Consider the following 22,659-nt stretch of genomic DNA (forward strand, 5'->3'; position numbering starts at 1 on the left):
AATAGCTTTTTAACGCCCATGAAGACATGAATTATTTTCCAAAATGTTGGGAAATGCGAGCGTCTAAACTATTATTTATGCACCCGTTTCACTTTTCAGGGATGAAATAAGCCGCTACCCTAAATAAGATGATAACTACGGCTTGAAACCATTTGTCCGTCTGTCAATCACACTTTTCAGAGAGAATCTTGGCAGCCGTTCCAGTATTTGTGACCGGGTTTGTTCTACCGCGTGTGTCGAAAACATCAGCATCACGGCGGGATGGATATTTGTGGCTCCGAGTAAAATATCCCTGCAATATTCAGATGGACCGCTATGAATTTTACATCAGCTATTCAAGGTCTAGCCTGACTGCGGCGCACGGGCCTTTTATAGACTCCATTATAACGCCTTCTAACAGAAGTTGTCAACAAAAACTTTGGGCTTCCTGCAGCCAAAACATTGTCAGTCTACTCCTCACTACGCCGGGCCATAAAAGAAGAAGGTCCTCAAGGGAATTCACAAAAAAAGTGAGGAACCACATTACCTTTTTAACTGGATGTGTTTTTCCTGCGCAAACCTCATGTGAATGTCCAAACTCTCACTCGGCACTTCTCAAATAGTCATGAATCCCCGTTTCAGTGCCATGCGCAAGCACTGCAGATGTCACAGAAGACTTCGATTCTCCCACACAAACAAATGCAGCAGACGAAATTTGAACTGGATTTTTTTTTAATTCAGGGGAGATTATTTTCTTTTTTTTTTTCGTTATTTTTTTATGTAATTTTTTTTTTTTGGTCTTTATACACCAGAATACGGTCAGGGTAAAGCGGATCGGAAATTGGATGGATGGTTCAACAATAATCAGGCATTTTTATGTTGCATAAATGTCATCCAATCTGGGTTTCCCGTGCATGAACGTTACTTATTCTAAACCCTCTTTATTGGTATTCATCAAAGTGTTTCTGGCTTGTACATTTTGACAGTGGTATGCCGACATCCCTCCGGAGTATTCTTGACGTCTGTTGATGTATTTTCCTCCAATAAGAAAAGGATGCCAACTTGTCTTGTGTGAAAAGAAAATCGATGCGTTTTGAAGGCAAATGAATGCAATGGACTTCAATGGCCAAGTCACTGGATAAGATTCTTTTTCCATCCAGAAGGCAACTTTGTCTGTAACAAGACTCACAAAAAAGTGAATGTTGGTTTCCAAGCAAACACGGTGAAGTGGCATTTCACTGTTAGGCTGCACACAAATGGAATAATGTAATTTGTCAACAGAAGTGAAGTCAGCCCGAAGAGTAAATGCTTTTAAATCCAGGTTAAAAAATGATGCCCACCCACAAATAGCTTTGATGAAGTTCTTTTAGTATTTTTGTTGTCATTTTAATTCGCTATTTTTGTTGCCCTTGTTTTGAAAATGTATTCAGCTGCTGTGCTTTTGGCTGTGTGAAGCACATTGAGTTGCCTTCTGTATGAAATGTGTTGTATAAATAAAGTTGCCTTGCATTTGCTCTTGCCTGTGAATTGTCATCAGAAGGGCTTTGTGTTCAGTTGGTCCCTTCAAGTAACTTTTGAAAAATGATCGTGAGCGTGCGATTCAGAAAATGCTGATGTCTATGCAGTGCAATTTGTGCTGCGTAACTTGTTTAATGGGCAACGAAATAAAATGTAAATGTTAAAACAAAAAAGCCCATATTGAAGAGTATTTTTAATGACATTTTCTGTTTTGATGGATTTTCCTTTCTGCTTCTCTCCTTTTCCAGCTTGTAAACCCGGTTTCTTCAAGCCCATTGCTGGGAACATGAAATGCTCCCAGTGTCCTCTCCATAGTTCCAGCCACGACCAAGCCGCCACCATGTGCCACTGTGAAAAAGGCTTCTACAGGGCTAACAAGGACCCCTCAACCATGGCTTGTACAAGTAGGTACAGCTGAAATAGTTGCAAAACAGTTGTCTCTTTCTTTTCATAACCGCCCTTTCCATTGCAATAACCCCTCCCTCCATCTGCTTCACATTTGTGTTTTTCACGTCCGTTTGACATGGCTACGATTGTGAGCAATGCAACCAATGTGGCTTCATCATAGCCCTCGCAGGTTTTAATGTGTTTTTGTAATTGGCACCCACGGTGCTGGAATAAAATCCTGAAGCTTCTGACCGCCACCCACCAACTCACCCACACATGGCACTAAAATATGCGCTCGCTGCTTTAGTTGTATTCACGTTGCCAAATCAGATACTTCATCACCAAGTAAGAAGCTTCACACGTGTATTGCTCGGTGTAAAATTAGACCGCTTGTTGCTCAAAGGCCTTGCTTTGTTTTATTTTGTGCGCGTGAGCAGTTGGGTACAAGAACCTCCTCTGCGCATCACTTTTAAACTGTTCCTGTGAACACCTTCCCACTTGAAAGAAAATGTTCAAAGCAGTTCTGAAAGAAAAAAAAAAGCGTATATTGCAGCTCGTTTCCTCATGATAGTCACCTCTTGAAAGGCGATCTCGCTCCAGTTTTTGCCTCTTAAGCTGTTAGCGTATTGACTGACAGTGTAGTGGTTAACCGTCATCAGACTTCAGTGATCGTGCCAATAGGAATATTGTCTGTCTTTAGTCTGGCTTTTGCTAACAGCTCCCAATGACACTGAACGGGAAAATCCGTTCAGGAAGTTGTCGCGACATCATGCACAGCTCTCGTGACACGTTGTGATATTACATCTTGTCTTTCTCCTGGCAGGGCCTCCATCGGCACCCAGGAACCTGGTGTCGTTAATCAATGACACGGCCCTTTTCCTGCAGTGGATGCCTCCGAGTGACACGGGAGGCCGCAGCGACATCACCTACAATGTCCTATGCCAGCGCTGCGACGGCGACAGCGGCGGCGGGATGCAGTGCGATCCGTGCGAGCCAGACCTGAGATTCATCCCGCGGCCACTGGGTCTGACTGGGATTTCGGTAGCCATACTCGATTATGCCACACCGGCCAACTACACCTTTATCGTGGAGGCTGTGAATGGTGTGTCTGGGCTTGGCATAGCCGCACGTGCGCTGATCAACGTCACTGTCAATACCCACCAAGCTGGTGAGTGTCTCTTTTGACTCAGCAATGAAACCTTGGGACTGTTTTCAGTGCAGTTCAGGCTGGTGGTTGCATAATCGGAGTATAATTGCCATTGACTTCTATGAGATCCATTATTTGAGAACTATATAAAATGCTTTGTATGGAAAATTGGTGGAGCAGCTGTTTGGGGGCGGGCCTACATGGTGGCCACCCATTGTCACTCTCTGGCCACTCCCCGGCCACTCCCACACCTCAGGGAAAATGTTTCTATTTGTGGAATTTATCCCATTTTCACATGGATACAATATGAAATGCAAGACCACATTTTTATAAAAGATTAATGGCATATTTATAGAATAAATATCCAATTTATCTCAATATAAAGCATCTGTCTTGAGGACACGAAATTCTTACAGTCAGCATCAATCAAAATAATTTCTCCCACACCTGAGCAAGCAAACAACATGGGTGAGAAGTCATTGTTTATCATACCATCCACAGTCATGGTTTCATAAGATGCTCACATATACCACTCAAATAATACAAGCAGGTACAAAAGTTACATTTAGTTTCACAAAAAATTAAGAGATTTTATTGGAAAGTAAAAATTAGGATGGTGGGATTAAAAAAAAAAAACTGATACACTTTTCAATTCAACAGGGTATAACACAATGTATATTTGGCAAAAAATCAGTCTTCAAAGTTGTCACTCTCACACAAATGTATCCGAATCCTTTCTTTTGCAAATAATCCTTCTATCGTTGCCAAAATGCTCAATGCACATTCAAGCTCAATTAAAATATTCCGCATTGGGTGTAATACAAATGTGGCTGCAAAACTGGGTCGCCATTTTAGGTAGCCGAGAAATCACAATCATGAATATTTATGTTCAAATCTTTGGCGTGACATATGTACGCCATTAGTGCTGGCAGACATTTACGTATTTGTTGTGGAGTCGTAGTTGGTCTCTTGAGCTTTCATGTTTTCGTTAGCGGAGGTTGCGGTTTCTGTTTTGTGCCGTTCATGTCAAAAGGTGAAGCCCATTTTGGCGCTTGGCTCGGCCATTTTGACGGTGGACTTTGTCTTCATTTGCAGATCCCCGCTGATCTGAGGTCATCTGCAGTGTGCAATCCTCACTGGTGCTTTGTCTTGGCCTTGAATTAGGAACCCAAAGTTCACTGGAAATTTGAACTCTCTTTTCTGTGGAGACAAATATAGATTGAATAATTGATAGATCAGCATAAACTGCGGAAAAGCTGGAGAGGTGATGAATAAATTATAAAGGGTGCATATACAGCACGTGTGCTCATACCTTTTCCCTTTTGATTGTGCAAGAAAGTCAGGGCAGGGATAACATTGCTGTTGTAATTAAAATGCCTTATTTGTCTCAAAGTCAAAAAGAGTCTTTTTCCAATTTCTCTTTTTGTAGTAATTAGGCAGCACTGGAAAAAAAAATTATTGCCAAAATGAGGGTCTCCCGACTCTCCCTTTGGCTGAGAATTTGGTCAACCGGGAGGAGCTCGGAGTTGAGCCGCTGCTTCTCCGCCATCCAGAGAAGTCAGATGAGGTGGCTCGGGGATGTGATTAGGATGTTGCCCAGACGCCTCCCTGCGTGGTGAGGTGTTCCGGTCCCGTCACTGGAGAGAGTACAGAATGTCTTCCTGTTGGCATGGGAACGCCTCAAGATCCTTTGGAAAAGCTGAACGAAGTGGCTGGGGATAGGAAAGTCTGGTTTTCTTTCCTGCTAAACCCGCTGCCACTGCGGCCCGACCCTCCATAAGTGGAACAAAATGGATGGATGGGATGGATAAGCCAAGTTTGTTTTAAACAGCCACCAAGACTAGAGTCATGTTTCATTTCAAGCATCCATCCATCTGTCCATCCATCCACAGCCTATCCCAGCTAACCATGACCATGAGGCGAGTACACTTTGTATTGTTGTACTGCATATTTCTATCAGCTTTACTAATGATCCAATTCTTTTAAGAAAAAAAAATACCGTACCTCGATTCCAATTGTCCTGAATTTGCCCTTTTAAGATGAAGGTGCATGTTTATGAGTTGGTATTTTTCCAAGCTGAAATGTTCTGCTTTTGGGTTGTCATCATGTGGAAACCAGATGTCAGGTATGTTATGTGTGTCACAAACCATCCTGAGGCCACCAGACTGGCAGGAGGAAGTTGCGATGCAAAATAATCTCTGGAGAGGTGAAGCGGCCCGGGGGGATGTTCCCATTAGGGTGCCGAGAAAGGATTAACTTGTCAAACTGCCTCTTCTCAATTGACATACTGTACGTGCGCACACACACACACACACACACACACACACACACACACACACACACACACACACACACACACACACACACACACACGTTCAGGCATTGACACCTTCTGCGCTCACCACCTACAGTCTTGCATGAGTAGTAAGACAGCAGCCCACCTGCTTTCTATATTAGCATACCATAATTTTATATGGAATCAATATCTATCTATTCGCAAGGTGAAAATGAAAATCAGTTGAAAAATTGTTTCATTCCATTATTGAAAGTTTGTGAAATGATTTTCAGTTCAACCAAGAGAAATGTAAATGATCGAGATGACAGAATTAAAGTCTAATTCATATTTGAATATGACAGCAGGAAGAAGTGGATCACATTGTCTTATGAATTCGGTTCTTGCAGTGTGATGAAGGTTCGTTCCCCGGAAGCTTGACGCTGGACTGACAGAGGATAGCCAAAGAAATCTTTATGAGGGAATCAGAATCATCTTTATCTTTATCTTGGAGAAGGTGGCGGCGACATATCTGTGTAGTTGAGAAGGGCTGGAGGGAAATCAGAGAACGGTTTGAATAGTCACGTTTGGTTGGCTGAGAGGGCTAGCGTATCAGGGTGCAATTTTAAGACATGTCATCGTGCCAAAAATGAAATATTCAATTTTATAAATGGTAAATAGTGCTTTAGCTACACCATATGTTCTCCAAAGCACTTTACCAAGCACCATATTCACTTTTATTTTCTGTGTGTACACCAACGTGCTAACGTAGCTACGTCAACCAACAGAAAGTTTAAAATCCAATGATGTTCTGTAGTACCAGCTAGCTAGCGCCAAGCGAACGTGGGATGGTTTGTTTCTCCGGTCCAACGTACAAGTTTACAAACTCCCTTCATGCTAGGCATCACAATCCAACAGCGAAGTAACGACAAAATCATTGGTACACTGCCTAGATGGGCTTTATTAACTGATTGCTGGAACAGTTTAATTTAATGTTTATTAGCCGGCTCATGCGCAAACGCTTCCTGGTGTCACTCTCGAACACCACGTTTCACACAACGCTGTGTAGCCCTCACATACGCGCAATAAACATATTGAATTGAATTGAATACAACTTTCTTGTCAATCAGTCACCAATCAAACATATTCCTGAGTTAAAAATGCACTTGTAACATCACAATGGAAGGGAAAACGTTTAGTTGTTTGTTTGTTTTTTTTTTTATATCTTTTGCGGCAACCCAATGAAAGGGGACGGTTCCTTTGGTAACCTTTCCTAGAGTTGAGTCAAGTGAAACTTGACATGTTTGGAAAGAATCCAGAAAAAAAGAATTACACAAGACACAGACCAGTGACAGTTTGACAAGTGTTCTTGATTCCAGAGGGGTGATGTGTCTGATCTGGCTTTCCGACGCGGTCAGCATACTAAAAATGCAGACGTGCAGCGTGTAGCTTCTGCAAGCAGCCACACGAACCGGACGCGCTCAGTGAAGGCAACAAACAAACGACAAAAATAGTCTCCATTTGCATATATATATGCCCAGCTATGATTCAAACGCGGTGCAAAGTTTCACGCGTTTCTTTTTTATTTCCCTTGGCTTATTAGGTTGATGGCTTTAGGTGAGACACGGACACTTCTCAATGCATCAGCGCAAGGAGAGAGTGCAGGACAATCGCTTGAACGCATTCAACAGTGAACTGCACTCTGCTTCTAAATATACTTCCATTATTGCTCAGCAAAGCGTTATTCAAGCTTTATTCAACCCTCAAATTTCACCGCACTGCCAAGGGGCGCGCAGTAGCAGAGGCGGCGGAATCATCGCTCCGTTTATGTATTTAAACAAGTCATGATGCGGATGAAAACGTATGAATTGCTCTCTGTCCAGAGTAGTTGTTGAATTAAAAATGACACATATCATATCTTTTAAGAAGTAGAATAAAAATGATTACATGGATTAAAAAAAAAACTACAGACAGGAATATGAAATAATGTTTCAACACGAGCTATAAAATAAGAGGCCCGTGTGCATCCCACACGTTCACACCTGCGCTGCGGCTGCCCACTTGAGTTCAGAGCCCTCAAGATGCACGCTTATCCCAGGTGGGAACCAGGCCATGCTTAGCCAGTGTAATATCATGTTAAACGTGGCCAAAGTTTCAACGAACAAGGTCATGTATGCGTTTTTTTTGTCTGTATATTGCTTTTTTTACCTTCTTCTCAACATAATGCGTTGTCCTTATGAGGGGGATTTTCTTGCTTTTGCTCATGGCGCTCCCGCTTTTCTCTGGTGGGCTCGCTTCTGTTTTCATCTTCCTTCCTTTGGGAATAAGGCCGACATCTATTTATATGCTCAGATACTGTAGAGATCCAACCCTCATGGGACCATCTTCACAGCTCTCCCCGCTTCCCTCCTTCGCTTCTTCTTCCCTCTCCACCTCCTGTCCTTTCCGTATATTGTCACTATTATCTCCGTCTATATACTGTGTTGGAGGTGACTATTTCATTCATTCTCACATCGTTTGGCATCTTTTAAGCTTGACTAAACTCGTCTTTCAGGTTTCCGCTACTCCCACTCATGCTGCCGATGAGTCCTAAAACGCCGATAAATGGGTGCTCATCAATAAAGGAGCTTGTCGGACAAATACCCGAATCTATCTGAACGGCGTTTTCCCGCATCTTATTTCCATTTTATTGCAATCACGTCGTAGTCCACAATACATTTCAGATATCCAAATGTAGATCCCTGCATCATTATCTGTTCCAGGTGGGCCCCCTCATGCATAGAAGTGAATTTTGAAAATGAGCACACTCAATGAGAAATGAAGAGAAGTGAAAAGAAATTTGACAACGTCCATCCCAAGTAGAATGCGTTATCTTGCCCCGTAACTCACTTCTCTCTCGAGTTGCATGGAAAATATATATTTTTTTATAAGCAATGTTCCAAAACCTCTACAGAGCGAAACATTTCCAATTTAAAGTGTGGGCGATATGTATGCATGGTGATACATTCATAATAGTTCGCTGCTTTGAGAGATCCCCTCTGGAAGTCTGGATTTTGGCAGGGATCCTCCTCCTCCTCTACCGAGCGAGCGGCGTGAGCTATGCATTTTTATTGAGCCAGACGCACTGAAAATCACTGCATTGGCTTAGTTCAGCATAACCGTGATGGCTGATGCACCTGCCTAGAGGATGAGAGGTCTTATCTCGCAAATGTTGCATCTTGTGCCCGTATTTACTTGCGTCGTGGTCACTCGTATTTTGTTCCAAACAATACGGAAAACAAAAATGTGCGGGTGGTCGTGGCGACGGGTTAAATGATCGTGATAGGTTTGTATGCATATTCTGTTTGGAGATTCCTGCGCTTGTGTCGCGCTCTAAGTTGCCCATCGGTGGCTGTGACGGGCTGTCTGTTGTTGTTTTTTTTTTCAAGTCAGCTTGCAAGCCACCTTTCACCCTTTCCCCCTCGTAACCTTGCAGAGCCTTAGCAGCATAGCAAACGGGGGGACATGGACGTGAAAACGAGATCAGAAATAATTTCCTGCCAGCTCTGCCTCTCCCCCCACCCCTCCACATACAACTATAATATTCCATTGTGCGTCATGTTTGCCGACAGCGGCCCGTCGTTTTCAAAGGAAACATGATCACAAACATCCCGCCCAGCGTCACAAGCAAACAACAACGTGAAATCTGTTCTCATTAGCAACTGATTGAAATAAAAGATCTCTTAGTGGTAGCAGTTATTTCCCTCAGGATGGGATTATATTTGAAAAAGGCACAGCAAAAAGAAAATGAGACTCAGTCAACTTTAGTGTTGTCTTTATCCTCGTCTAAAGTGGTCAGAATCGGAGTTAAATGTAAATAAATGAGACCGTCTGATGATGCATAACACGGGGACGCATTTATTTTCATCTCAAAATGCTCCGAACGCACAATTTGGGATGTGATATTGAGATTGCATAATTTGTTTCTACCTGTTTGCGGTGCATTCACCGAGCCTTAAAATGTTGGAGAGACAAGGCAACTCATCCACCGACAAAAAAAAAAAAAAAAAAACCAAGAATTTAATTTCACATATGAAACACATTGCCAACGCAACCAAATAATAGTTTTAAATTCCTCAAAGCACTTCAACATGGTTCCTTGGCATCATGATGCCAAAATAATACCTTCATTGCTTTGACGTGAGCACAAAAAAAAAAAAAAAAAAAAAAAAAAGCAAGAATTTAATTTCACATATGAACCACATTGCCAATGCAACCAAATAATAGTTTTATCTCATTTTTGCACCTTTGTGTTGAGGGCGTTCCATTATTTTTGACTCGATACCGCGTGTCCGTCTGACCACCTTCTTCCAGAGCAGGAAGGGTGTGTGTTACCACGAATACGAGACATTAGAAAATGTACGAGTCATCGGGCCTTGCAACGCAAACAGAGAATAGAGAACCAACCGGTTTGCTTTCTGTAAATTTCCCATTTTGGCGGGAATACGTTTCAACACGATTGTTGTTTCGATCAACTCCGTCATTTCAAATGGAAGAAAGCTTGATTTGTCACATACTGAATCGTCCTCATTTCTGAAAGTTACTTTGTAGATACAAACCGTACACGAACATCATTTTGCACCTTGGGCATGACTTTTGCGGCAGTCAGCATCCGACTTCTACATTCCGTTCTCACTGCCCCCCTCTGCCGCCCCCTTCGCTAGATTTGACTTAAAAATAGCTGCAGCGGTGTAGCTGCTGAACTGTGAAGCATCCTGTCGGGTTGAGTTGCTGCTCGAAAATCTTGGTTTCATGACAAGATGTGAAGTAGCGTCTGCTTGCGACTTAGTGCGATGTGTCATCTCTCTCAAGAGCTGATTTGTGGCTTTTGGCCTTTTACATCTTCGAGGTCATCTCCGGCTAGAAATGATGAGGACTCTTTAAGGATGCCACTCCAAAAGCCTGAATTTGCATTCAAGTAATAAACTCCTGAACGGCACACTTTAGCAAGACTGCACTTGGATCTTTTAGTTTGCTTCTATTTACTGAGGGGTTTATGAATAATTGATGGTAAATATTTGGTTCTCATCAAGAATGTCTTTGCTTCAATTCCTGCATCTTAGTCAAAAAAAAAAAAATCAACACAAAATGTGAATGTTGACCACAGTCACAGCAGGTGTGCTGTACTTAGCAAACTATGTTGTCTTCGGCAGACAAGTGAGTAGTTCTGTTTTGTCCACTGAAAAAAAAATGGTGTGTTGAATTTACTGAATTTTATTTGGTCAAAAGGTTGAACAAAATCAAATCATCTGGATTTGGATTTTTTTTTTTAAGCAGATGTATACTGTAGTCGATGTAAAAAACGGATCTGGATCCAAATGATTTTATTTTAGGCAACCATTTGACAAAATTAAGTTTAGCAAATTCAACACATCTTTTGTTTCCAGTGTATGTGCCAGCTGCACTTTTTCTTTATTAATTTACTCAATTTTATTTTGTCGAGTGGTTGCACCAAAGAAAACTATCTGGATTTAGATATTTTTGTCAAGTCTATGTAAAAAAAAAAAAAAAAGACCTGGAACCAGATGATTTTTATTGTGTGCAAACGCTTGATGAAATAAAGTTGAGTCAAATCTTTTTTCCAGTGTATGTGCCAGCGGCACTTTCTTCAGGGTATTTGTGTGTGCATTTATTTTCGATTCATGAAACTCATTTCTTTCTTTCTTTTTATGATGTCTGAAGAGGCTTCAGAAATGCTGTGGTGAAAACACCTCTCTAAAACCCTTTAGAGTCCACTTCAATCAATGAATAATATCTGATGTGGGCTTCTTAAGACATGTTTGCAGACTACAGTCGGTTTTCTTGCTTTAGATGTGTTCTTTATACTTTTTGTCAATATTGACTACATTTGTGCTTGTGTTTGACGTACATCAAATTGGTATATCATGCCAAATATTGAAGACAGCTTCACTCAAGTCAAACCGGTCAACCGAATGATTTCATTTAAAAAGGGTGAGCTCGGTGGTGAAAGTGCCGGCATGTCGAGTGATTGTGACACCTTGTAAAGAATAGTACGGTTAAATATAACCCCGACGGATGAATGTATCGCTCGCCTGGTAGCAGGAGCAGTTGTGTCATCTCCGTGGTCCCTCGGGTCCTTAGGTCCTGCTCTGGTGGGTGTCATCAAGAAGGACTGGTCCTCTGATAACAGCATCGCCCTCTCCTGGACAGAAGAGGAACATCCACCCTTAGACATTGTCGACTATGAAGTCAAATACTATGAAAAGGTGATTCGATGGTCTATTTTACACTCTATACTTGCTGGACGGTTTATTATGTTGATATATATATTTTTTTTCTCTGGGTTTGTTTCCTCCGTTTTTTTTTTTTAGGAACAAGAGCAGCTGAGCTACTCGTCTACACGGACTAAGAATCCGAGCGTGGTGGTCACAGGGCTCAGACCCTCGAGTGTGTACGTCTTCCACGTGCGCGCCCGAACAACCGCTGGCTACACCGCATACAGCTCCAACTTTGAGTTCTCTACTTCAGCCGAAGGTAGGATTCAACAACCGGTGAAAGTCACCGCGGACAATTTATGGCCAGTCGACTGTATGGGTCAGTGAAACTCATCAGTGTTTCTTCGAGCATGATCCGTTTCTTTAGCATGATTATAAACTCGAAGCTCCATTCAAGGTGGGCTGCTATACTTGAAATAGTTTCCAGGGATCTTTAGTGCTGTCCTTATTCTAAAGGGGAACTATCAAAAGGTGCGAAACTTCCTTCGGGATATTCTCTGAACATTTCCATACGTGTGATAAACACTCCCGCACTCGCCATAACGTTATGTAAATTTGCAACGCGAGAGCAAGTACAAGAACTGTCCAAAAATAGTACGGACAGGACCTTGATGTATTGTATTGTATTGTAGCTATGTTTTAGGAGTTGTATTTTTTTTGGTGGTTTAGAACTGCACCATATAAATTCCTAACATGTGTTCCAATCATGAAACTACACTGAAAAAAGTTTTTTTTTGTGTGTGTGTTGAATTTGCTCCATCTGAATTCGTCAAGAGGTTGCACGAAAATCAAATCGCCAAGATCCAGATAAACTTTTTCAGTCGATTATTCATCTACTTCAAAAATGTATCTGGATCCAGATTATTTGATTTTGTGTGACCACTTGATGACATAAAATTGAGAAGTTCAACCGACCATTTTTTTTCTGTGTAAATTTTATGAAACTCAAAATGTGAACATATACATAAAAAACAACAACAGACATCATAGTTCAATTGCCACGCTGAAAAAAAAATGCTCCGTTGAATTGACTCCATTTTATTTTGTCCAGTGGCTGCAACCTTTCATTTGTTTTTTTTATTCAGATCCTGATGTCGCCGATCAGGGTCAAGTGTTGGTTGTTGTCACCGCATCGGTTGGCGGATTCTCACTCTTGGTCATTCTCACCCTCTTCCTCCTCATTACTGGACGGTGAGACACTTCATGCCTCTTACCTGCACACACACAGACACACACACAGACACACACACACACACACACACACACACACACACACACACACAGTCACACAGGCGGTGAAGCGCTGCAACCAGAAGTCTCCTAATGGACTCTCTTTTTACCACCAAGCAGGCACCCTTATTTTCCAAATGACTGAACAAATTTTCTGCTTAATTACTCAGCATGTAATGCAGCAACCAGCCATTCGATCCGTTCCATTAACTCCCCCTGGTTAGCGCAGATTCGTGTTATTATTGAGCCTCTGGTTCGCAGAGTTTTGCCATTAGCCGCAGTTCATAGTAAACAATGAAAAATGGCCAAGGAACAGTCAATAATGTTGTTCAACTTTAGTTGTCTGCCCCGAGGTGTAATCTGAGTTGACAGTCTTCTTCAACTTGACCCTCCTGCAAATAAAGGCAATTTGAACTTGTTTCACTTCACAGTTGATACAGTTTGAGGTAAAATCGTACCCATATCAAAATTGCTCGCCAAGTATCTGCTATTGTAGGATTTGGCGTTTTATTATTTGCTCACATGAAAATGAACAACAGCCAAATGCCAAAGTGAGAGGGAAGTGGAAGCTTGGTGACTTGTTGAGAAACCGAGAGGACGCAACACGTGCGCTATCCTCACTTTGCGTTTGTTGTTGTATTCGGTCAGTAAATGTGTTCACCCTCACAGGTGTCAGGGGTACATCAAAGCCAGGATGAAGTCACAGGAAAAGAGGAGGACGCGATTCCGTAGTGGCCACGGTAATCATCTCCTGAGCTTGTATTATTTTGTTTCTGAAGTCCGAGTTTGTTTGTTTCGCTTTTGCCGGGCTACTTTTTCTTCCCGATTTTCCATTTTTCACCCCACTTGATTTTCCCTTGGCTTCGGTAATGTGTTCCATGATAAAAGTTTCTTCCAGTGAAGGTTTAAATCTGAAATCTGAGTTTTGTGCAGTGCACCTCCTCTCCATTTTCTTGAACTTGCACTGAATAAAGATGGTCATAAAGGTAAACATGAAAAAGGAAGAACTGATTGCTGTAAAGTCCTATTTTTGTGCACAAAACAAACAACACGACGGTTAGGTTGTTGTTTGATGATTAAACTGTAACAAGAACTCCTCATTTCGGCTTCCATTTTATTATTCCCTTGTGTAAGGGTTTCAACCATAATGTGTTTTGTTTTGTTTAAAAAAGAAAAAAGCTTCTGTTACAGCACCGAGTATAGTCACCCTGAAAACACAGTTAATGTTATGAACTGGAATGTGTAGGTTAGAAGCCCGCAAATTCTTACAATTTGAACGGACACCGTTTTAAAGTCTGCAGATGACGTTTTGATACAAGGCGGCACGTGCGCTGCTGCCTGCTGGACGGATTCCATTCTCTGCTGAGGCTTCAGCCTGGCAGCCTTATTGTAATTTTTTTTTTTTTTTTTTGCATTCCTCTTTGCATTTTTCACCCTGTTATTGTTCTCTGCACTACTTGCACGACCGCAGAAACATTTCACAATATCAATAAGACAAATACATCACCCAGGTTTGCTTAGATGAACAATGTTTCTTGGCGCAGCCTCAAATTAAGGTCGAAAATTAACTTGTCTGACTGCACAATAAATAACTCAAATGGGTAAGACAAATCGGGTGAAATGTCGCGTTCTAAAACGTGTGCTTTTTGCCACAGACAAGTTTTGAAATCAAGGCTTGACGTTTTCAATCTCAAGTAATTTACCAAAATTTTGACATAGCCTTTGTTCACATGATGTCATTGTTACATAAGTGTCAAGTTTGTGTGTTCCTTCTCCTACCAGTTCCATTCTCTGGGATCAAGACATATGTGGATCCCGACACGTATGAAGACCCCACTCAGGCCGTGGAGGAATTTGCCAAAGAGATCGACCCCTCATCCATATGCATCGACCGCGTGATTGGCACAGGTGAATGTAGATATTGTCGTCCACCCATACCGGGAGTACTAAATTATTGACCAAGTTCTGTATAATCTTATACTGTGTATACAGTTGTACTGCATACAAAATGACCCTTGCCTACCCAAAGGCGTATTGCACAAAAATGCCGGCAAAGTTGTAAAAAGGGCAACAAAACCTCGGAAACACATCAACATCCTTTTTTATATGGAATAAAATTTGCACATACACACACACACACACACACGCGCGCGCACACACACACACACACACACACACACACACACACACACGCACGCACACACTAATACAAAATATTGGCAATGCCAGTTACAAGTATACAGACAAAACATTTTTGAATGGCTACAATGTAAATAATAATAATAATAAAATGAATTGAGCTGTAATTTATGTGATCCCAACCCTACCCCTCATCTTAATTTTGGATTTTAATGTAGTTTTCTAAGCACCCTATGAAAAAGATACGGCAGTAGCCAGTTGTTGCTTCGAGGCCGGCATCACTTCCAGTCACGCAGTTATCAAATTTCTACTTTCAGCCGAGGAAAGTAGACCAATGTAGATGGTACATTTAAAATAAAAGCTGACACACTGTGGGAATATATAGAGCAGGGATAGGCAAGTGGCGGGCCACACTTTGAGTGGCCATTTTGATTAATCCCCCCCTTTCCCCCAAAATAATTAAATAATAAAAGCCCTAAAAATTATTCCGAAAACACAGATACACATTCATTATATGTTCCTTACAGCGAACGGGGGAAAATGTAGGGGGAAAAAAATCTGAAAATAACGAAAATATAAATTTTCCGGCCTGACACCTGGGGGTCCAAGCACATTTAAGACCTCCGAGGACCTTTTTCTATCTCCTACAGCCTGTAAGATGTATTTCAAAATTAAAACTACTGATTTTAGTCATTATCAGCAAAGCGCTTCCTTCCATTAATCCACTTTTTTTTTCTGTGGACACGGCGCCATCTGCTGGAGAAGGTTTGCCACTCACAGCTCTTTTGGAGCAAATTTGGATTTATGCGTCAAAGGACAATAACGTTGCAACCCACTTAAAACAAATGAACTTTTACTGTGTTAGTGGTTAGCGAGTGTGTCTCGCAGTCATGAGGTCTTTCAAGGTTTCAATATCAGCTCAGGCCATCTGGTGCATGGCATGTTTTCATATCAAGTAACTGCTCCCACAGGGGAATTCGGGGAGGTCTGCAGTGGTCGTTTGCGCATCCCTGGAAGGCTGGACATCGCCGTGGCCATCAAAACCCTGAAAGGCGGCTATATGGAGCATCAGAGGCGAGACTTTTTACGTGAAGCGTCCATCATGGGACAGTTTGACAGCCCCAACATCATCAGACTCGAGGGAGTGGTCACCAAAAGTAAGATGCTGGCCTGCTTCTCTGTCTCACGTGTGAACATTTTACAGTACACGTTTATGGCCTGCCTGATAGATATTTTCTCATTAACTTTCCTAACTGCCTTGACTTTCATCCTCTATTTCCACAGGCAGGCCCGTGATGATAGTGGTGGAGTACATGGCAAATGGAGCGCTGGACTCTTTCCTACGGGTTGGAATCTACTCTCACATAATATATTCACACTACTCACAAAAGGTTCGGAATATTTGGGCTTTCAGATGAAATTTCAGGACGAGCCTCAAATGCATTCAACCTTTTCGAGGTGAACTTAATGTGACCTTCTCGAAGCTTTTAGTGCACATGTTAAATGTTTGAGTTCTTTTTGCACAAGTTGCTGCTCTCTAACGAGGAGCTCAACGGCAAAATTCACAACAGGCGTTTGATTCTTGAATCGACCAATAAATGTCCCGGTTCAATTAGGGCGTTGCCGTTGTGATGCTTCAAAGGGGACGTTTGACGGAAGTGGTTACTGAGCTTAGAGTGTCAGAGTGTCATCAGCAAGTTGCAACAGAGATACCGAGGGACTGGAAGAGTCACAGAAAGATGTAGAAGTGGATGTCCTTTGGCCCCATCCCGTGCTGGTGACCGCGACATTGTGAACAATGCCCTGAGAAACCGGATGATGAATGCCACCCCACTTCAGGCACGTTTAATTAAGGGAGGTGAGAGGCACCCAAGTGTCACGTCAGACCATTCGAAACCGTTTACATCGGCGTGGTCTACGGGCTAGCCGACCCGCAAGGGCATCTGACCACACCACCGGGCACAGGCGCCATCGTCTTGCATGGGCCAGGAAGCATTTACGCGGGATGAGGGACCAGTGGAGGATGCCATGCCTCAGCAGACAATAAGTCGACTTAAGCAGCATGAGACGTCGTTGTCAAGCTGAAATGGATGCTCAAGGGCACATGACGAGTTATTGAGACATTTGCTGTGGTTTGCCCAACATTGTTAACTTTTCTTTCAATGAATTGTTTGAGATGAAGAAATCACAAGTGCACCCTTCTCATTAAAAAAATGTCATCATTGTAGTGTGAACTTTTTACACATTTCACCTGACAGCCAAATATCCCTAACTTTGTGTGTGTGTGTGTGTGTGTGTGTGTGTGTTGAACACATTCTTGCTCTTATTTGAGGCAGCATTTAACCTTTCCATATTCCACTCCAGACACGCGACGGTCAATTCACGGTGCTCCAGCTGGTCGGAATGATGCGTGGCGTGGCAGTGGGGATGGCCTACCTCTCAGACATGGGTTACGTTCACAGAGACCTCGCGGCTCGCAACATTCTGGTCGACGAGAACTTGGTGTGTAAAGTGTCCGACTTTGGCATGTCCAGAGTCATGGAAGAAGACACCGAGGCGGCATACACCGCCACGGTGAACGTGAGTGTTTGATTCGGGTTGCCTGCAGGTCATCTACTTCTGCCCAAGGTCGGCTGTCCTCAAACAATTATTCAGTCTTGCTTTTATCATCAGGGAGGAAAGATACCAATACGCTGGACGGCACCAGAGGCAATTGCTTACGGAAAGTTCTCCTCAGTCAGTGATGTTTGGAGTTTCGGCATTGTCATGTGGGAGGTGATGTCATATGGCGAGAGGCCTTACTGGGAGATGTCCAATCAAGATGTAAGATGTCGATACCAGATTGACACAGCACGGCACAGCGGCACACCTCGGAGAATAACTTTCCAACTTTCCCAGGTCATTTTATCAATGGAGGAGGGATATCGATTACCCGCTCCAATGGGCTGCCCTGTCACGCTGCACCAGCTGATGTTGCACTGCTGGCAGAAGGAGCCGAGTCAGCGTCCACGATTCAACAATGTGCTTTGTTTCCTGGACAAACTCATCATTAACCCCAGTGGGCTCCTCACTCTGGTGAACGAGTCACACAAGTACGTATCATCTCGCACACGCGTTGCATTCCAGGAGCAAATCAGTCACTTAGCAGGTTGAACTTTGACATAAAATCGAGTACCTGATTACAAGGTATACCCCGACACTGGAGAAAAAAACAAGATTGGGTGAACTCAAAATTTCAAGTCAACAAACTTCGATACAATTTTAAATTGGGGCAGTTCAACTTCCCTTGCATCGTCCCCCTAACTAAAAGCAGAACAATCCTTCACATGTCCATCTGACTTGTTTGATGAAATGACCGTGACATGCAGGCCATACTGTTCCCCTCCAGCCCTGTAGTTGCAGCACCCTCTGCTGGATCTGCTTGGTCACTGCACCACATGGCCCCAATGCAGGTGGACGGCAATGGTGAAAAGAGAAAAGCGTTATTATCAGAGTAAGTAAACTACAGTCAACATTTCTCACTGGATTTTTTTTTCTTCCAATCTCATGTGATAGTATCAAGTTGGGAAAAAAAGTGGGGGTAAAGTGAACAACGGGGAAATGGTTCTGTAATGGCTCTTGGTTTAGCGTCACTACACTAAAAACAATGTGTTGAATGTACTTCATTGTATTGCACAAAATAAAATCATCTGGATCCAGATACATTTTCACATTTTCAAGTCGATAAATTATTTTATTGAGTGGATGGATGCTGAAGTCGGTCCTTCAAAGGATATTAATTATGCTTCTAATCCTTCTGCTCCTTCTCTTTCCTAAACACTGTCTTCAGTTTCCCTGATTCTCCCGACGCCATGCCCGACTACCCTCTCTTCATCTCTATCGGAGACTGGCTTGATTCGATCAAAATGAGCCAATACAAGAACAACTTCATTGCAGCAGGATATACAACGCTGGATTCCATTTCAACAATGAGCGTAGAGTGAGTGAGCCCAAATGTGTGTTATTCTTGACCCTCTGCGCTTACTTTTTTTCTCCCCCTTTGAATTATTCCAGTCGGAGTGTTAGTCACTCAAAATAAGACGATTGTTCCCACGTGGATGCTGCATCGGGAACTAAGAGTATTTTTTCTTTGACTGGTTCTTCAAAAATGTTTTCTTTTCCCTCCTCAGTGACATCAGGCGAATTGGGATCTGTTTGATTGGCCACCAGAGGAGGATCATAAGCAGCATACAGTCTCTGCGCCTGCAGTTTCACCATATTCAACAGAGCGGCTTTCAAGTGTGAGGCCGTCACACAAAGCCAGACGTGTGTGCAGACATTTGATGAGTTGCACACCAGACTGCCGGGTTTACAAAGTGTCACACGCTGCTGATGAGAGCGATTCTGGAGCTTGACAACGCCGAGTCCGTTCAACACACGTCACGCGGGCATCGTGTCACGGATTACTGTCAATGCGGCCAGTCAACAACGAGGAACCTCAGTCAGTTCTGGCTAAATGTGATCTCATTGACTCAGCAAAATATTCAAATTCATTGGAATTTAAGATTTAAGAGTTTATTTTGTTTTTTGTTTTGTTTTTGTTCCTCCAGTGTTGATTCAAGTGCCAGTCAATGCCTCCGCTCTTTCCAAGTGACAATCCAACGGTTTTCATTATTGACTTTGAATGGTCTCAAATTGGATACCTCAAGACCAGAGATTACGTGGAGAGAACGTTTGCTCATGTATGGCCCCCCCTAGGTTATTTTAATAACAAATGCATTGCTGGTTTATTAAATATTTCACCAGGAATATGAATTGTCAAAACAATTAACGCAATTCTCTTTTTGAACTGAAGACGAGTGAATGTCAAAAGATTTTATAGAAATATGTTCTATCCTCATGGTGTTGCAGTGTGTCTTGTACTGAAAGTTACGTGAAAGCTGGCTGTTTCTTCCTGAATAAACGACTCTATTTTAATGCATTGGCGTTATCTCTCGGACTTCAAATGCAAAGGCACATTTCACACCTGATGGCAGACGCGCACACACATGCAGTGACAAAGGTATCCATGGATGCGCACACAGGCACAGACACGTACAGTCATTGTTTGCTCCTGTCACTCAAGAGACTGACACGTTTTCTGGACATGAAGAATTGTCAGGTGAGTTTGTCAATGAGGCGCTTATGTACGGCATCAAGGAAGGGCATGGAGAGATTAGTTGGACGTCAGACACTTTTGGTGTAAACATTTGAATGTCCCACAGAGAGACGTTTCTGTTACAATACACTACTTCACTCACAGAGTTAAAAGAAATTAGGCTTTTGCTGAAATTTCAGGATGAACCTATTGCACTATAACCTTTACATGCGGACTGAATTTGGTTCGCTAAAATGTTGCATGCATGTCCAACGATTCAACGCTTCAGTATTTTGTGCACAACTCGCTCTTCTCTAACAATCAACGGCAAAAGTCATATTTGTTCCCATGGATTTCCCACTTTTATGCCTTTCTGTAACACTTCCAGTCTCTCTGAATGTGCTGCAACCTGCAGATGACACAACGGTGACACTCCAAACTCAGTTGCTACTCTGAGAATATCTTGTTTAAAGTGGTGCAATGGCTGAATCGTGTATAACAATATACAAAGCATTTGAACAAAATTTACATCCTCAAATGCGTTATTCCAAAAATACGTTCTTTATTCACGATGTAATCGTATCGATTTTGTTGATGAGTACAGTACTGTATTACATTTGCCGTTGTGGGTTGAGTGATTGCAACGTTTAAGGTTATAGTAACTTTGGCTGGCGGGTAGCATCCTGTAAGTGACTCGAGGTTTGTTGTCACTTGCAACACAGTGTTGCCAAGAAACTGTCGCGCTAAATAAAACACAACACGTACATAAATAATCATGAAATAGCTATCGACGTGTATTTGCGAACACAAAGCACAAAACGATTTCGTCACGTATGAGCGTAGGCCGTTCCGCTTGTTGTTTGTTGATTTGGAAAGTGTAAAATTCCGACTTCCTCGAATGCAGCATAAATCAGGAGCGTATCCTGGGCACTATGGAAATGCGCACGAGAAATGAATGAAAACAATGGACACGACTCACCGGTGATGGAATAAACGAGCCCAGACCGCATTTCTGTGCACATCAAGAACACCGAGTTGAATCAAAGGTAATATTCAGTACATATAAACAAAGGTGTCTGTGTCAGAATTACAAGTGGCATGCTAACTACCGTTAGCGTCGCTAGCTCTGACGTTAGCTGTTTATGTGGCATCAGTTGCATGTTTCAAGTCGGATTTTGCAACGTTTGGGTGGAGCTCACAACGTACACATTAAGACGTTGTTTTTACGTCAATTTCTTGCTAGTAGAAATCACCCGATCTGAAGCGTAAAAATTGGCGTTACGATCAAGGGGTTAGCTCGGGCTACCCCGTATCGTTACAGAACAGAGAAGATTAACTAAATAGGACCGTGACTGTTAATTACGCTACAATCTCTTTAGTCGGAGTTAACGGCTGACGGGCGAATCGTCGATGACACTACAGCCAATGTTATCTGCGCGCATTATCGAACCCACTGGTTGCATAAATGAGCGTGAACGTAACACGTCGGTTGATCTGGGATTGACGGATTTGCTTGCATTTTGCGTAATCTTGAACTGATATACTTAGGGGCGACGTTGAGCACGTGATCAGCATGCGTAAATATTCCTTATACAACGGAGATGACAGTATGTGTTCAGTATTACGACTGTCAGATATTTGTACGTCTAAGTTATCATTCGAGATCCTAGCGTCAAGTCGCTACTTGCAGTGAGAGATGCTGTCACTGAACCCAAACGCCCCCACAAAATAACGGAGGACTGAGCACATGTCATAGCAATTCTTTCGAAAAGTGCTATGCTCTTTCTCTGTTCATTGTTGATACATCATAGCGGAAATAGTCCAAATTTGCAGAAGGCACGTTTGGACCTATCTTGACATCATACTGCTTCTCTTGATTGTCACAGAAGGTGGAGCCTATCACAGCAGACTCCAGTATGGGATATCGATTCTGCACAGGTCACCAGTAACGTACCAGTCATAAATAACAACACTAATGTCAAAGCAAGACACTAACAACGCATGATAGATATAAATAGTAGATCACCTGGGTTGACTTAATATGAAGGAGGCGCTACTCCGGTGTTGTTGAATTAAAGCTATTCTACGAGGAAGAGTGGGCCAAAATACTTGCACATGGCACTGTACAACTCAGTCTGTGAACATTTTTATTCACGGATACTAGGTTGAACAGGTGGAGTGTTTTTAGAATCTGGGCACACAGATGGACTCCCGCCTGTCTTTTCAAGCACACTTGAAGCTGACAGAATGGCCCGACTCGACTAACTTACTTTTGAATGAACCTCTCCCCCCCGATCAAACAGGAGAAAAAACTACGACGATTTCCCCCAAATGCAAACATTTCCCTCCGCATTCCCACAATGATGCGAGCCTTTGTTGTAGAGGGGGCGCGAGTGCGGATGGTTGCTGCCAATGGGGCTGTTTGACAAGTTGGCAGGATGGCTGGGCTTCAAGAAAGAGGTGAACGTGCTCTGCCTGGGCCTCGACAACAGCGGGAAAACGACCATCATCAACAAACTCAAGCCGTCGCATGTAAGTCCATTTTTGTGGGGGAATCTATCCATGGCTTCTGTTCAAAACAGATTCCCCCCCCCCC

At 42.7% G+C, this 22,659-nt stretch overlaps 2 protein-coding genes across 6 annotated transcripts in view; both read left to right on the forward strand.

Annotated features, from left to right (window-relative positions):
• Window positions 1-19,907, forward strand: part of LOC109519722 (ephrin type-A receptor 6-like) — a 45,376-nt gene extending 25,469 nt beyond the window's left edge. Inside the window, exons 7-21 of one of the 3 annotated variants that reach the window (XM_019876418.1) lie at window positions 1,746-1,901; window positions 2,708-3,052; window positions 11,445-11,569; window positions 11,675-11,837; window positions 12,664-12,769; window positions 13,478-13,548; window positions 14,591-14,716; window positions 15,919-16,104; window positions 16,232-16,293; window positions 17,312-17,527; window positions 17,603-17,770; window positions 17,846-18,039; window positions 18,336-18,440; window positions 18,777-18,926; window positions 19,117-19,907. In XM_019876418.1, coding sequence (XP_019731977.1) covers window positions 1,746-1,901; window positions 2,708-3,052; window positions 11,445-11,569; window positions 11,675-11,837; window positions 12,664-12,769; window positions 13,478-13,548; window positions 14,591-14,716; window positions 15,919-16,104; window positions 16,232-16,293; window positions 17,312-17,527; window positions 17,603-17,770; window positions 17,846-18,039; window positions 18,336-18,440; window positions 18,777-18,926; window positions 19,117-19,231 — 2,288 coding nt within the window. In that variant the 3' untranslated portion in view covers window positions 19,232-19,907. Of the gene's footprint in view, window positions 1-1,745; window positions 1,902-2,707; window positions 3,053-4,126; window positions 4,227-11,444; window positions 11,570-11,674; window positions 11,838-12,663; window positions 12,770-13,477; window positions 13,549-14,590; window positions 14,717-15,918; window positions 16,105-16,231; window positions 16,294-17,311; window positions 17,528-17,602; window positions 17,771-17,845; window positions 18,040-18,335; window positions 18,441-18,776; window positions 18,927-19,116 lie in introns of those variants that run through there. The other 2 variants (XM_019876419.1, XM_019876420.1) reach the window with 2 other exon arrangements.
• Window positions 19,908-20,918: 1,011 nt separating this feature from the next.
• Window positions 20,919-22,659, forward strand: part of arl6 (ARF like GTPase 6) — a 4,585-nt gene continuing 2,844 nt past the window's right edge. The window contains exons 1-3 of one of the 3 annotated variants that reach the window (XM_019876428.1): window positions 20,919-21,109; window positions 21,900-21,977; window positions 22,446-22,595. In XM_019876428.1, the coding sequence (XP_019731987.1) occupies window positions 22,476-22,595 (120 nt within the window). In that variant the 5' untranslated portion in view covers window positions 20,919-21,109; window positions 21,900-21,977; window positions 22,446-22,475. The remainder of the gene's footprint in view (window positions 21,110-21,899; window positions 21,978-22,445; window positions 22,596-22,659) is intronic. The other 2 variants (XM_019876429.1, XM_019876427.1) reach the window with 2 other exon arrangements.

The sequence above is a fragment of the Hippocampus comes genome, unplaced genomic scaffold, assembly GCF_001891065.2.
Source record: "Hippocampus comes isolate QL1 unplaced genomic scaffold, H_comes_QL1_v1.1 scaffold150, whole genome shotgun sequence".
NCBI classification, from domain to species: Eukaryota; Metazoa; Chordata; class Actinopteri; order Syngnathiformes; family Syngnathidae; genus Hippocampus; species Hippocampus comes.